We start from the raw sequence: 16,584 nt of genomic DNA on the forward strand, positions 1-16,584 counted from the left end.
TTCTAGAAGACTGCACTGTAGGAAGCCGGTTCAACCAGCATGAGGTGAAAGGAGAGGTTCTGGGATGAGATGATGCCACAGTGGGGCAAGAGCCAATAGCAAAGGCTACTGAGCAGCAGAGCAAGACAAGAAATCCCTGGGTTTGTTTAGAAAACGTCCCTCTGAGGGGCTCCTGGGTGGCTCAGTCGGTTTAGCATCCAACTTTGGCTCAGGTCACGGTCCATGAGTTTGAGCTCGAGACAGGCTCTGTGCTGACAGCTCAGAGCCTGGAGCCTGTTTCTGATTCTGTGTCTCCCTCTCTCTCTCTCCCTCTCCCCCACTCACACTCTCTCTCAAAAATAAATAAACATTAAAAAAATTTTTAGAAAATGTCCCTCTGGTATCTGGGATTGGAGGAAGGCTGTGCACACCTGATGTCCCCAAACCTCTCCAGGGTGCCATCTGACAGCTTCGCGCGAAAGACCAGAGGGGGCGGAATGGCAGAATTTTGCACAAAATGACAGTCAACGTTCCAGTCTGGTAAAGAAAGACAAAGAGCCATAGCAAAAGAGGCTGGACATGAGGCAGACAATCACCAGAGGTATTCTGGGAACGAAGTCTGCAAGTCCAGCTGACAGGACCAACGTTTGGTTCTGCCAACCCCCACGGGCTGCCAGCACTCACCGCAAAGCAGCCAATCACATCATTCTCTGCAAACTTGTCTCCATAGTTCTCGAACCGGCTGTTGGTGGACTTCTTCCCAGTGCCTCCGTAGCCATAGGAGAACGGCTCTTCGCCTGACGGAAGAAACAGGCAAAGGCAGATTAAACCCGCCATGGTCACTACGTCTGCCACATACTTCTAAAAAAGAGTCAGTTTCATTACTAGTTTCGCTAAACAGTTGCTTTTGTGGAGAAAAGTGAGGAAGGTTCTGCTGAAAGGAAGGCCCTCATCATGCAGAACTCTGAGGGCCTGGAGGGTTGAGGGGTGGAGTCTGGGAGTGGGAGCTGAACTGAACTGCACAAAGAGAAGGAGAATCTGAAAAGAGGGAGGAGGGAGAGAGGGCGAAGGCAGGCTGTACACAGAGAAGTGACCTTCCAAGTGGCACTCAACATTCAGTCAAGTATTACTAATGGCATCAATTTTTGGTGTCAGCGCGTCTGGGGCAGAAATCAGGAAAGGGGCTGGGTTTTGCTTCTGGAGACTGTGAGGTCTAACCGTTAGGAAAGGTGCTGGATCTCCTCAGGCCACAGAACCAGGGGCTGAAGCAGTGTGAGATTCCAAGGGCCCTGCCTGACACCTGGGTTGTACAGAGACCCTTGGCCAGGAAACCAAGGAACATTCTACCAGAAAAGAAGGTGCCAACAGACGTGAATTCTGGGCCCAGCTCTTCTGTACACCAGCTGTTGGCCTTGGACAACTGACCATTCTGGGCTCTGGATCTTTACCTGTACCACCTACCCACCACTGACATCCAAAAACAGAGACAAAGATAAAATAGGAGCCTGAAGTAAAGGGTGTGAACATCTATCAAAATGAAACTGTCCACTCCTTTTGACCTAGCATTTCTACTAGAAGGATCAGGCTTATGTGAACAATCAGATCATACACGTGGACAACTCAAGAGTTTACCAGCAAAAAATTGCAATCAACTTAACAGATCTACACATCACTTAAGGAAAATTACGCAGTGGTCAGAAAGCTGTACTTATTTAAGGGGCGGTCGGGGTCAGTCGGTCAAGCGTCCAACTCTTGATTTTGGCTCAGGTCATGATCTCATGGTTCATGAGTTTGAGCTCCGCGTCAGGGTCTGTGCCAACAGCGGGGAGCCTACTTGGGATTCTCTCACCCTCTCTCTCTGCACCTGTCCTGCTCGTTCATGCATGCATTCGTGCATTCTCTCTCAAAATAAATAAACATTGTTAAAAAAAAAAAAAAAAAAGTTATACCTATCTATAAAAACATGCCCAGCATACACTAAGTAGGAAAAAGAAATCAGGCCACAAAACGGTATGCATAGTGTGACCCAGTTTGAGATATACAAAGAACAAAAGAATTATCCAGAAGACTGTAGATAAAAATGTTAATGTTGGCTGTTATCTCACAAGTTTAGGAGGATTTTCATTTTCCCCAACTTGTGTGGCCTGAATTGTTACAAAGAGCACACATTATTTTCATAATCAGAAGGTTTATATGACCAAAGCAGAAAATCTCAGCATTGGTCATGGAAATCACTCACTTGGGGCCACAATGTCACTGAGGCCTGGAGGCCTGTGAAAATTCAAAACCTCTCAATGAGCAGCCCCTGCCTCTCTGCCAACCAGCCCCAATGCTCTCTGCTTCCCTTTTTACTCTGGGTCTGGCTCTGGACAGAAAACCCCAGACAGAACTTAACAAGGTTTGAGGAACTTATTTTCAGCATGGTTTGAAGACAGAAGACAACTGATCTTTTAAGAAAAGGATCAGCTCTCTAAAGAGAACTTTGGACCATCTCCTAAAAGATGAAGACTAAATTTTTCATAGGAAAGCTAATAGGATTATGGTCCTTCCAGCTGAATCCTGTATGCCTAAAGACTGTGTGCTCCAGCCTAGGCTAGTCGTGTTCTGAGTCCCACGCTGGGAAGACAAGCTTAGGAAGTTTGAGAATCCAGGAATAGAGACACATTGCTGTACTCTCTGGACTGCTAGGCTGACGTCCCCTTACCCAGCTGGGTGCTGCAGGAGTCCAGGGACCAGCCAATACGGACAACGTGTGGGTCGGGCTCTGTGGAAGGAAGGTGCTTCACGGAGATTTCCTCATTGATCTGGGGACAAAGAATAAGAAGGCTCAGAACTGGTGCCCAGAGGCTTGCAGGTTACAAGGCAACACAAGAGGGAAGAAGCACACAGGCATTAAAAATCAGCAATGGCTTTTGTTGCTGGGGAAAAGGTGTTTAAGTGCTCTGAAAGGCCTACTGCACTGAAAGGCTCAGGAAATTACAGAGCCACAGAGATAGGTATTTCAAAAGTACAGTTAATTTTAAATTTTAACATGCTACAGAGAAAACAGGGACTGTCATATTTAGTGTAGAAGGATAAACTGGCACAGTGTCTTTGGAGGGCAATTTAGCAACCTCTATCAAAACTGCAAACGCAGGGGCGCCTGGGTGGCTCAGTTGGTTGAATATCCAACTCTGGATTCCAGCTCAAGTCATGATCTCACATTTCGTGGGATCGAGCTCCACATTAGGTTCTGTGCTGTCAGAGCAGGGCTGTTTGGGATTCTCTGTCTCCCTTTCCCTGATCCTCCCCACGCTCTCTCTCTCAAAACTAAACTTAAAAAAAAAAAAGGGGAGTGGGTGGGTGGGACGCTGCAAATGCATCTACTCTATAACGCAGCAATTCAACTTCCAGTTAACCCTACAGATGCAATCAGAGGTGTATGTGTGAACACACGACACACACAGAAGAATATTCAGTGACACTGTTTATGTTAAAAACAACTCCAAAAACCCACCAACAAGACACTGGCCATGTTATGGCACATCCATGTCACAGAACAGATGAAGCGGTCAGAAAGAGTGAAGCAGGGTTGACGTACTGCTATGGAATATGCTGTCCAAAACACAGTATTAAGAAGCAGAAAGAATAAAAGGTGCCTTCTGATGTAACCTTAGAGGTTAGACTGCCTAACAACCGTATCTATGTTAGTCGGTGGTTTCTGTGAAGTTAACCTATTTTCTTGACTTTCGGATGCACATTTTTCCATCTTGCTGTTCCAAAATCCAGACAGATCTTACAACTGATGTGGGAAGCAAGCACTCTGTCAGTTTAATCGGCAGCGTTTCTCTACGAGCAGCACATGAAACAGTACGCAACTCACGATCAACAGACTTAGTCAATCAGAAACGAGAACACTGGCAGCTTGCCCTGTTAAAAAACGGGGATAACTACCTATTTCAGGACGGTATGGTGAGGATTAATGGGGATACCCGTGCAAGGCACTTGGCATGTATCTAGCTTGTGCAAACGGTTCTGTAGATACTAGCGGTCAGTTAAGTTTGGCTACCCAAAGGACACGCAAGAAATCACTAACATGTAAGTTACCTCTGGAGGGTAGGATGGGCACCAGGGGGATCGGAGCCTAACTTCTGCTTTTTTATCCTACACTCTCCTGTGCCATCTCAATTTCCATTGACCACGACTGTGTGCTTTTTTCATAAACAGAACCTGACCTGGACTGGACTATGGAGAGATGATGGTAGAGGATGGCCTGGTAGGTCCTGGTAGAGGATCAGCCCTGGTGGCAGGACCGAGCTTTGCCCAGCTCTCCTTCTACCCTCTCTAACTGGCAGGGTCCATGTCCACACTTTCTAGCTCATTTTTCTTCCAAACTACTCCTTTTCCCAATTCTACAAACGTGTCATACCTAGTGAGGTTGGCTATATAATACCTGGGTCAAATCTCACCAAGGAAAAATCAGCTCAACAAAGCAATGTACAATTGGCTTGCTTTTCCGATGCGGTGTTTAGCGACGACATAGTTCTCCTGAGTCCATCGTGCTTTTTTTTTTTTTGCTTGGATACACACTCCAATTAAATCTCAATTAAATCTCTTTTGCCATCGTGGCTCTGACCGAAGTGGCTGATGACAGGCTAATTCCAAAGGATGGACCTGGTTTCTGTCCCTGACCCTTCTGTTGCTCCCACTCACCTTCATCTCAAAGCACACACGGCCCCTTCTGACTCCATAGCTGGCACGGGCTCCTGACCACAGGTAGGCAAAGCCTTCAATCGTGAGAGGGTAGCCACTACTCCGGTCTCGGGCCACCTTGAAGTGGAGGTCACAGTTATCTGTAGAGGAAAAAGCCAGGAGTTGGCTGGTGTTTTAAAGGTTCCCAAAAGAGGCACAGGCAAAGATAAGTTCCCTGAGAGTGTTAACCAGAGTACACAAGCCGACGCATCATGAGGGTAGGTGCACGAGAAACCAGCCGCACTGCCTAACCATTCTCCTGTTTGGGAGCAAGGCTCCAGACTATGCAAATGGGCCTCTGCACAGGATCAGCGCAGCCATTATGCACAGGAATTGGGTTCTTCACCTCGCTGGGTTCCAAGGATGGCCGTCAGGGGAACCCCCCCCAAATTGTACACAAACGCACTTTACAGGGATGTACATTTGCTAGGGAGAGGATCCATATCCTCATCATGTTCAAGGGATTTAGCATTTTTAAAAAGGTGAATCCCACAGCCACTCACTTTAACCATTTCCGTGTGCTAGCTCAGTTTGGGAGTCAGACTCCTGCTCCAACAGCTGCACAAACATCTGACCCGGCTCCTCACTTGCCACCCAGGCACTGCTGTGCAGGTGCACCACAGGCTCCCACCTCCTCTGCGGGCCTTGGACTCTCCTGCTGTAGCTCTGACTCTTCTCACTCTTCAAGGAGCTGGTCAGGCCGCTAAGAAAGTCTTTCCTGACCACCCTATCCAGCAGGCTGGCTCTTTTCCCTCAAGGCTGAGAGTCATAGCCTGTACATTCCCCATCTGATCAGTTGCTGCTTCACTGATCACTGCCACCCAGTATTAAAAAAAAAAAAGTTTAGCTTTACTCTAGGTACACGGTCTTTGAGATCCTGTGATAGACAGGACTGTGTACAAGATATCTTTCTCTCTTCCAAAGTATATAGGCGCTGCTCTAGAAGCACAAGCTGAGTAGAGAAATACGTGACTTGCTGTGAAGTTTCTGCTCTGCTGAAAAGTACAGTGTTGTCAGACCTGATCGACTTCTTCCTAAAGTCAGATTTGCAGGTTCTACCACTGAGATCCAGTCTGAGGAGGGGCAGGACCTTTATCACCATCACCCCTCGGATTCAGATGCAGTCTAGGGGAAGCCACTTATCCAGCAGAAAGAAACTGGAGGACGGACAGCGAGGCGGGCCAGGTTAAGCCTCAGAGGACAAGGTGGCATTGGTTTCACCAGGAACGTGAGCAGCTGATGGAAACTGGGGAACTGGTTGTCAAAGAGTTAAGTTTCCCCAGGTGCACTCAGGTTCCCTTCCTGATTAGACGACAAGCCCCTGGGCGTTTAGGGTTTTCCAGATTGCCCCTGCATCCATTCTGATGAGTGTCAGTGAAAATCCTCTGAGGTATTAGGGCAGCATTATGCCTCCCTGAAGAGAAGATCAGAGAAACAGAATGATCCTGCCCAGGATCCCAGCTAGAGCTGAGAGGAGGTCTTCGGTCTCTGAAACAGCAACCTCACTCGAGCGCCCAGTTTCTCATATCCGACTTTCCCAATACTGACTGGAGGGTAGAATCAGATGGGCACCCCAAGGACTCACATGTGTCGATGGCAACAAGGGTGTCATCAAAGTCATCTTCATCCTCTTCAGCAGGAGGCTGAGGAGAGCGGCCCCTGTGTCAGAAAAAGGGGTTAAGTCACATGAGAACAGTTGGATGAGCACGGAGGAAGGGAAATGAAGGTTCTGTTGGAATTGACAAGTGGCCTCCAGACTGCTTCCTGGATTCTGATTTCTTCTCACGGAGATTAGCAAAACAACTGTGCAACCCTACATCCTTGCAACGACAGCAAGGACTGTTAACTCCTAGGGTGAGGATGGAGACTAGAGAGGGCACACTCTCTCCAGAGGGCCAGCCTGTTCAAAGACAACTCCTCTCTCACACCCCGAGATTCTGACCCATGCCCTGTGCATGTTGGGAGCCGCCTCCACGATGGACTCTTAGCGATGGGCGGCACAGTAGCCCAGAAGGGGCCGGGCCGGGGAGGGGGAATGTGCAAAGGCTCAGATAAAACCCAGTAATCACAATCTGCCCACATCTTCCTAAGACTCCACATCTGCAAGTATTTGAAATGACCCATTTTTTCAGTCTCTTTCCGTCAAGCGTCCTAAATTATGAATAAGACTCATCTCCTACCAAATCACTAAAAAGGGACTAATGTTAAAATACTGCTGGCTTCCAACTTACAGGAATAAAGGAAAGGCACAGAAGGATGGGAACTAATGCCCAGGGTCCTGTCTGGAACAGTCTGGACCTTGTCGACCATGTGCCCAGATCATGTACCCCTGGCCCATCTGGGAGGCTTCCCTCTGGTGGAATGCCCTTCTGGCCCTGACAGTCTAGGGCTAAGGCAGAGCCCTGTACAAAGAAGGACCTCATCACACAGTAAGTTCATCCGAGAAAGCTTTCCCTGCCAGCCTCGAATCAGAGCAGGTATTTTTCCTCTGTTCCCCACAGGCAAGTACCCTAGGGCTCTGCTCAGTAGGAGGCATTGGGAGAAACTTGTAGGAGGTAGTTTCACATCCTACCTTTGGTTGAAGTCAAGAGACCCAGACCCTGTCTTAGAGGGTCACAAGGCAGCGAGGGGATAGAATCCACCAGGTGGGAAATAAAATGTGTCAGATGACCAGTCCAGACAAGTAGAGAAGTAATGGTCATTCCTAGTTTGCGTGACCAGAAAAGTCTTCATGCAAAAACTGAAGGGAGGGTGGGAGTGGGGGTGGGGGAACTGGGGCTGGGGCAAAGGGATAGGAAGGGCTTGTCAGGAAAGGAAAATAACCAGGGCAGAGAGGACACTCCCTCCTCTGACCTCCTGACACACACCGTGACTACTGGTCTCACTAGGTTGTGGCTTACTCATGTGTCTGTCTCAGGCCCTATATTGGGATCAAAAGAAGGCAAAACCCACTGTCCAAACAAATCATCTCTGTGTCCCCAGTGTCCAGCCCAAGGGTAGGTATCTTGTGAAGCAGTGGGAGTGTGACAATAGATAAATGAGTAGATAGATGGAAGGATGTGTTTGGGAAAAGGGTCAGGAAATAAATCTTTTCATCAAGGGATACTGAGCAGCCATTAAGAACAGGACACTGTGCAGGATGACGGGGCAGTGAGGCAAAGGACTGAAAAGGCAGGCTGGCATCTCGCATGTGAAAGGCCAAGTATTTGGACTTTACCCTGTAGGTAATGAGAAGGGAGGAGCTGAGGAAGGAGCAAAAGTTTAGTAAAGCTGAATCTGGCAGTGAGTGCAGGGAGAACTGAGCAAACGTGTGAGGGCAGGTTGCTCTGCCCCCTTGGTTAATACAAACCCAGTGGGCACCAGGCTACAGACACAGAGACCTACTGGAAGAAGGGGGACTATCGCCTCACACACCCACCTCCTATCCTCTCGGTGCTCAAAGTACCCCCGTCCCCGGTTTTCTTCATAAGGCCTCTTGCGACTCTGGAATTGTTGTCTATCTGGTTTGAGTTGAGATGCTTCGGGTGGGAGGAAGCTGGTGGGTGCTTCTTGCTTCATCTCTGTCTTCATTTCTACTGTCAGGACAAAGCCAGGTGGTCAAGACACTTGGAAACTCCTTAGCTATCACTTTTCTGGTTCCTTTACCTCAGGATATGTTGGCGGGATCCTGACTACACTCACGATGGGCTGGGCACAGGCAGCTTGCTGGGTTCAACGGAAACCTGCCCAGGGAACCAAGAAGGCTGCACTGGAGAACAGGACCAGGGCAGAGGGAAGTCGGGGATGGTCAGCGAGGCACATCTGCACTGCCAGTTGATGGGATGACAGATGTCAGCCAGATAACTCTCAGGCTTCATGTGGGAGAGGGGACTTCAGCACTGAATAAAGACCAGCTCTCTTAATAAGTTCCACCCAAAAGTGAATAGCTGCCTTTGACTACTTTGCCAAAGGCCTCAGGAAAGTTGGCAGCTACCTTGGTCCGCAATGAGTGGGAGAGCCCTAGAGAGTTTCTAACATGGGGGCACCTGGGTGGCTCAGTCGGCTGAGCATTCGACTTTTAATTTCTGCTCAGGTCATGATCCCAGCATCGTGGGATCAAGCCCTGCATTGGGGTATACGCTGGGCATGGGGCCTGCTTAGGATTCTTTCTTTTCTTCTGCCCCTCTCCCTGGGTCATACTCTTTCTCTCTCTAGAAAAAATAAAGAAAATTTCTAAGATCCCTTTAAACTTTGAGATCCCATGATCCGACCTTCTCTAATTATTCCTCCCAGAGAATCTCTCTACCTCATTTCTTACAAAGCGTCGTCTGTCTGGAAAGGGAGGTGGGAAGGTTAATTCAACAGGACACTGTGGGCCCACAGCTAACTCCACTGGCTTCAGTCACTCTACCATAAAGCCCAGAATCATTCCAGAAGCGAGGGTCTGAACTTAAGCTGGCCTATAGGTGTGATGGCCTTATTAAGTCACACCACAAATAGAAATCCTGACTTTCTATTTGTGGTGTGACTTAATAATCCAAGCACCTAACAGAGAGCAAACTGTGGAAACCAGCATCTATGCTGACACTGTGGATCACTCACATCTCCTCGTTTCAGCACTCAAGCCAAGACCACCTCGGATCCTTAGCCGTGGCATAGAGAGAAGGCTCCTGGGCACCCAGGGCAGGGACTGTGCTCCCCCATCTGGAGAGCCTCCATGCTTCCCAGCAGAGCCGAGCTTGCAAGAGGCCCTGATAAATGTCTGTTGTGGGGGTCCCTAGATGGCTCAGGTCATGATCTTGCAGTTCATGAGTTCAAGCCCCTCATCGGGCTCTACACTGATAGTGTGGAGCCTGCTTGGGATTCTCTGTCTCTCCCTCTTCTCTGCCCCTCCCCCTCTTGCAATCTTGATCTCTCTCTCAAAAATACATAAACAAACATTAAAAAAAAAAAAGTCTGTTGGTAACAGCACAGAAATGACTCTCCTTGGGCCAAATGATCCCACAAGTCTCACAGAGCCTGACACAAATCTGCAGTTTAACCTACATTAAAAGTAAAGTCCTGAGCCACCCACAAGAAATGTCTGGGGATTTCACTTTGTGGATGAACCAGAATGGAATTAGATAGAATCAACTACACAGAATCAACTTCACTAAGTACAGACACTAGGGCTATAACACAGTGACAGGAACACAAGACTGGGAGGCAGTTCTGGCTCCATCATTACTCAACAGTGGGACCCTACTTTCTAAATGGTAGGACACAACTGGTTGGGAATGCTGCTTATTAACCAACAGCAGTGGCCCAGGCACCAGTTTCCTCGGTGCTAACCCCAGCTCTGCCATCAGATAAGCCACCTCCTCAGTCTGTAAAATGGGAGCAGAGAGCTGGGTTGCATCTGTGTTTCCCAAACTGACATTGCAAGAAACTTTGTTTGGCAAAGACACATTTATTCACATATTTGGGAAACCCTGGGTTTAAACAATGTGACACAGGTTTTTTTTCAGTCCAGGCCTTCTCAGAGCCTTTAATGCTCCCAGAGGTGGTATAGCACGTGCTGCATTTCCAGGTATATTTTAGCCAAGGAACCCTTCCCCGGGAAGTCCCTAATGACATCTTCTGGAACAATATTCTTCAGAATGCAGAAACTACTAAATACTAAACTAGCTTTAGAAAGTCCTTATTAGATGGGGCACCTGGGTGGCTCAGTCGGTTAAGCATCCAACTTTGGCTCAGGTCATGATCTCATGGTTGGTGAGTTTGAGCCTTACATCTGCTCTCTGCTGTCAGCACAGAGCCCGCTTTGGATCCTCTGTCTCCCTCTTTCTCTGCCCCTCCCCCGCTCACGTTCTCTCACTCTCTCCCCCTCAGAAATGAATAAACATTAAAAAATAAAAATAAAAAGTCCTTGCTGGATTCTACATTCTAAGATCTTAAATAAGACTTAAGTACTGTCCTCTGAGTCTAAACTCTCCAGGGTGTTGATACTAACATCTGAAAACAGATACCATGAAGACTCCCCTCTCTCAACACCCGGGAACAGGATTAAGTTCTCTCCTTCAAAAGAACCTTTCCAGAGTGACAGACCCCAAATGGACCATCCAAGAGGAAGATGCAAAATCTCTCTGGGAAGACGGCTCTAGGCAGAGGGTAAAGGCCACGTACAGATTCTAGCTCCTTTGAAAGAGATGTACAACGTGTACTTTCCCACCTGGGCGATAGGCCTGCTGCTGCTCCATTTCCAGAGGTCTCCTCTCGTAGCCAGACTCGTTCTCTTGCTTGATGACCTGGCTTTCATAGAATTGGTTTTGCCTGGTAATATTGTCCATGACATCTTAAAACAAGAAATGGCTAGTTAGAAAGGTGCTTCTTGGGACCAGAGGTGGGTTTTTGGTGCTACACAATGTCATTCTCAGTGGGGACAGTCTGCCAAAGGCTAAAAGGTGTGACAACCCCTTCAGATGGAACCTATCTGGGCAGTCAGCAGCCTCAACTGCCTAAGGACGTGCCCTCTTGTCCCTCAAATGATTGGCGATACATCTGTGACTGGGTTGTACAGAATCCCAACAAACAAAACCAACTGAGGCAGAACCGCTCTGGTTAAAGTGAGAAGATGGGAGGGTCAGAGAAAGTACCCAGCTTGACCTCACTCCCTAAGTCCCCACTCAAAGGCTATGACAACTCTATTGGCAGCTGGGACTCCACGCAGCACAGTTTAAAAACCACCAGTCTAGCTGTCTTATGACGTGGTATGATGTGTAGGGAGCTGGCTTCAGGGCACGACCTTAAAAACTACTCAGGGCGCAAATCAGCCCGCTGCCCAGCCCAACTCACTGCACAGCCAACCCTCTTCAAGAATCTCTTCCACCCCACCATAGCTGCAAAGATAAAGAGTAACCATCCCAATTGACAGGGAAATGGGGGGTGGCGGAGGAACAGTTAGGAAAACAGGAGTTATGATAATAGTGGCCTTTAGACTCATTAGGGAGAAGTCATGAAATATATGGAGCTAGGTGGGAAGGGTTTCAAGGAGGTGTCTCATGGAATCAGACTAAGAACAGAAGCTCATTCTTATTATAAGAATATTATTAACTATTTGTGGAATGCACACTACATACCAGACCCTGGGTATAGCTTAGAATAAGCTTGCCTCACCGAAGCCTTCAGTTTTGTGAATAGGACATACATTAAACAAATACTTAAACACAAAAAGCAAATTCTAATTGCATTCAGGTTTACCAAGAAGTACCAGGAGTTAAGACAGGAACCCAGAAAGTAACAGAGAAGCCATTCCTGGGGTTGTTACAACATGTGACAGTTCAGAGGTGAGACTAGAACCAGAGTAGCAAACCCAAGAACCTTGCAGCCAAACCCAGAGAGAAGTCTGGAAACCTAGGACGAGCAGCAAGCAGGTTCTCTACCCCAGTGGCAAGCTCTGCTAGGTGCCTCTAGGGCCCTACTGGTAGCTGTGCCAGGACCGGCAGAACCACAGGGAAGGAGAGACTATTCTACCACTTGCTAACTGATTGGATCCTTTCTCAGAGGACAAATACATCTGGGCACAAACCAGGTGCAGCCCAAAGGGAGGAAAGTAACGGATCACGTGATCTGCCACAGCTCTGTTTACCAGAGCCTGAAGGAAGGGTTGAAGTGGGGCATGAAAGGGGCTCAGAGGATTTTGTTGTAGGGGTTACAGGAAAAAGGAAGAAATAGATTATCTCCTTAACTGGAACACAGGGAGTGCCTTTCAAACTATTTGGTTTCTTCTGGGCTCTAAGCACAGTACTCTTCTTCCTACAAATACTCACATCTCTCTTTTCAAATATCTCTCCTGTGCCCACAAAGGCAGCCTCACCCCGGATGATTCTGGGGTCCTTCTCCACCCTTAAAACATCCACCTCCTATTGACATGCAAGCCCAGTGCTAAGCCTCCTACACATGTGACCTCATTCATAACAATCCTGGGGGGCATATTATTATCCCTGTTGTGCACGCAAGAAAACCAGGGCTCACAGAGGTGAACTGACTTGCCCAAGTCATAGACACACCTTTGGAACAAAGTCTGTCCAGAGTCTAGCAGTCCCTCTTCTGAGACACCTCTGGCCACTGGCCCTTCCTCCTAGGCATTCCTGCAGCATCTCTCCTGCCCTAGACATACACTCCTCCTTCCCTCACAGGTCTCTGCAAAGGAAGTATTCTTCCTGGCATGTGGGTCCCAGACAATCCCTAGGGTGCTCTCACTGCTAATTTATACTCAGGTCGCCCCCCTCCAGGACATCACATCTCTCACCAATAAGTCAGTAAGTACCCAATGCCAACCCAGTCTGTCTCTTCCCTCACCCTCTTGCTCTCCTCACTTGGCTAACCTCATGGCACCCTCTTTTCAGAGAAATACCACAAATGCTATATGCCGGAGTCCTTTCTACTTACTCCTTAACTTCTCCAATCACCACTCCCCTGTCCTGCTAGAAAACCACGTTTTTCTAACTCCACATTTCCTACCTTCCATACTAGGGTCTTCTCTCTTGACAATCGCAGATCTACCCTGCCCCTCTTGTTCTGAGCCATACCTTCTGGCTCATGCAGTGGTTCCTTACTACACCCTGAGATCCCCCCATTCCCTGGGCACACAAATAACTGTTTCTGAGGACCAAGGAGCCCTCTCGTGGAGACACTCAGTCTCAGAAACACTACCCCCACTCCATCCTGAGACCTCTAGCCAAGTCAACAGGTTTTCTTTCTCTTTCCATTCTATACTCTCCCCTCTTCCACAAATGCTAGACCACACGTACACTCCTGTCCTGGACAGAAGGATCCTCTATCCCCCAGATACTGCATTGACTTCAAACTCCATCAACTTGCTATCAGCCGCACCCCACCCCTAGCTACTTTTCTGTTCTTCAAACAATCCATACCATTAATCCAAGACGACTCAGCAGTAGGCGCTGAATTACCTGTTCCCAGAATCCACCCAGCTCAAGATCTCTAGGTTCCTTGTCCAGCGAGGCATCCTTCCCTCCCTTGCCTGCCCCCAGAGATGGGGGTTTCCTTCTACCTCCTCTGGAAGCCAATCAGAAGATCCCCAGGTATCCTAGTACCAAATGCCCAAGTTGGCCCTGACTCAAGGTTGGCCTTCCAGCCCTGGATCTCAGAGTCCCCCAGGCCATCCTTAGACAGATGGGGGTCCCCACAGTCCAATCACATGGTAGTCTCCCATATCCCCTAAATGCTCACTAGCCAAATACCAGAACACCCAGTCCATCAGATTTCCCCCTGGCCAGACACCAGCACCTCCACCTCACTAACCCATCCCAGTACCAAATATGAGAACTCCCCATACCCCACCCAGCACCAAACTCCAAGATCCTCTATTCTTAAAACTCTTCCAGCCCTAAAAACACGGCTCCCGACGTCCAGCCCACACGCTGGGCTAGCACAGCCCCAAAGCGCCCCCCCCCCCCCGCCCCGGCTCCAAACCCTAATATCGTCATTTCCAAGACCCTCCTCGGCCCCCGGTTAGAAAACCTCTTGTTCTTCCGACTCTCTTCGGCTCCAGAAACCACGGCTTCCGGTCTCCGAGCCCCAGACTCCGGAATCCTCTACACCCCCGGGACCTTCCTCATCTCCGAAACCAAGAGCCCCCACTCCAGTATCTCTCCTGCACCGAATGCCAGGGGCCACCCTCCAGTCGTCCCGAGGCCCTGGGCCCTAGATCCTTTTCAGCGGCAGGTAGCAGGATCCCCCAATCCTCAGACCATCTCCCCGACCTCAGGCGCCGGACTCCCGCGTCCCACAGCCCTTCCTCGGCCCGGACTCCGGGCTCCCCGACCCCCGCCCCGCGCACTCTCACAATGTCCGTCCGGCCCCGAGTAGCCGCCAGGCTCCGCGTGCGGCTGCAGCCCGGACGGCGGTGGCTGCGCGGTCCCCTCCAGCTCGGAGCCCCCCTCGGTCTCGACCTCCTCGTTGTTGTGCCCGGGTCGCCCCGGTTCGTCGTCGGCCTCGAGCTCCCGCTCGTCGTCGGGCTCCTCGGCCTCCAGCGCCGCCTGCAGCCGCTCAGCAAGCTCGGCCTTGAGGCCGCGAGTGTCCAGGCCGCGGCGCTGCAGTTCCTCGCGAAGTTCGTTCACCTTCAGACGGCGCACATCCATGGCCCGGGCCCCCGGGGCGGCCCCCGAGCCCGGCCCGGCCTCCCAGGGCTCTGTCCCCCTTAAACCTTTCCTGTCAGGAGGCGAAGGGGGAAAAGGGGGGGGGGCCCGCTCCAATGGCGGCGGCGGCTCAAAATGGCCGCCGCCGCCACCTCCCCCTCCTCCGTGGCCCCATACGATGCAACACGGGTGCCAATTGGCCACCGCGTGGAGGCAACGGGCGCGGGCCGGGAGACTCAGCCAATCAGAGCGCGGCTTTCAAAAGAACGGCAATGAAAGGGCCCCGTAGCACCCGGGGAGGAAGCGTTGGCCTACGTCGCTGCCGCTGCCGGAGCGGAGGGCGGGAAAAGGCGGGAGGCGGAGCACGCGGTGATTGGGTGGCCCCCGCGCGCCCGCTCCCGTAGGGTCAAATGAAGAAAAGGGAGTAAGGACTTGGCCCAATCAGCGATGGGATCTCAGAATGAACCTCCCTGCCCACCCCCCCCCACCCCCCGCCACTCACACATACACACTCTCGGTCTTTCCTGCGCGGTCCTTTCATCAAACTGGTGTCTCCTGTAACACATACCCTGATTGGTCTAGATCTCCCGCCCCTAGAGGAGTACAAGCGGATAAAAGCACTAGAACCAATCAAATGGAGGGTCGGCCGACCAACTCCCCCCTCTTCCTCCTTTCATGTTTGCCTTTAAGAAACCGGAAAGATGAATTCACGAAGGACCTGCCCCTTGCCGTTAGGGCGGTTTCAAAACAATCTGTCCACCAATTGCAATTATCGTTTTAACTCACTAAAGCTAGTACAGTTGGATAGCTTTAGGAAAAGCCAACCAGATTGGCTGTTCTTTGGCGGACGGCCTCACAATTGTCGCTGAAGAGGGAGGCCGAGGAGACAGAGATTAAGTAGATAAATTATCCTTAATCTGGAAGAAACTCAATTGACTACGAAAAGCAACCTTTTGACTTCAGAGAGTACCGGAGTTTTGAAAATAGAGGCTAGACCAACAACGGGAAAAAAGTTGTAAAGGAAATCGCACCCTCTTCCCTTTGATAGTTCATCTCAAGGGGCGCCTCTTTCCACGATCATAGATTCGCTGCAGTCTTTCTCTATGGTTGGCATCTTACGTGGAATGGGCGCTCTGCACGCGACCATAGAGACTTCCCCACCTCCGAAAGTTCTCGGGTCTGTACCCCAAATTCTGAGCTGCTGTTCAGTAGTTCTGGCTGTTTGGCGTCTGTACTGACAAGCTCGAACACATAGGTCCGTAGTTCAGCCTCACGCCACAAATGCAAACGCCACAGATTCACAATGTCTACTGCTGCACCACCTGTCGCCTCTAACTCAAAAGACACAAAACTTCCGTGAAATACACAATCGTGCTACACAATGCAAACGCCCGCTGCCCACCGAGCCATACCGCAAGCCCACAAAAACCACACACCACCACCACCTCTACTTAGACAAAAGCACACACAACACAGATAAACAAATGGCCGTGAGTCAGATCAGATACATCCGTAAAGGGGATAATACACCCAACTGCAGTGTAGATGTGGCCACTAAGGTCCACACAGGCAGGAGGCATCAAATGATAAAGACATGGGACAGTTACACTACAAGCTGACAAGGCAACCTCGACACACAGCACCCACTCAGAAACGGGGCAGACACTCACGTGGGCCCGGAGGTTCCAGTCCAGACACCCCGCCCCTCGCCCACGTCCGACTTCCTCTCTCCTCCCAGCTTCCCACAATGATT

General features: G+C 50.0%; 1 protein-coding gene across 6 annotated transcripts in view; it reads right to left on the bottom strand.

Annotated features, from left to right (window-relative positions):
• HNRNPUL1 (heterogeneous nuclear ribonucleoprotein U like 1) overlaps nt 1–16,581 on the bottom strand; it is a 36,877-nt gene extending 20,296 nt beyond the window's left edge. Inside the window, exons 1-7 of one of the 6 annotated variants that reach the window (XM_058709643.1) lie at nt 16,502–16,581; nt 10,901–11,023; nt 8,129–8,285; nt 6,296–6,369; nt 4,672–4,811; nt 2,684–2,783; nt 664–776 (exon numbers count right to left, since the gene is read on the bottom strand). In XM_058709643.1, coding sequence (XP_058565626.1) covers nt 664–776; nt 2,684–2,783; nt 4,672–4,811; nt 6,296–6,369; nt 8,129–8,285; nt 10,901–11,018 — 702 coding nt within the window. In that variant the 5' untranslated portion in view covers nt 11,019–11,023; nt 16,502–16,581. Of the gene's footprint in view, nt 1–663; nt 777–2,683; nt 2,784–4,671; nt 4,812–6,295; nt 6,370–8,128; nt 8,286–10,900; nt 11,024–14,539; nt 14,968–16,501 lie in introns of those variants that run through there. The other 5 variants (XM_058709644.1, XM_058709641.1, XM_058709642.1 and 2 more) reach the window with 5 other exon arrangements.
• Between the last annotated feature and the right edge of the window lie 3 nt (nt 16,582–16,584).

This window comes from Neofelis nebulosa, chromosome 17 (genome assembly GCF_028018385.1).
Source record: "Neofelis nebulosa isolate mNeoNeb1 chromosome 17, mNeoNeb1.pri, whole genome shotgun sequence".
NCBI lineage: Eukaryota > Metazoa > Chordata > Mammalia > Carnivora > Felidae > Neofelis > Neofelis nebulosa.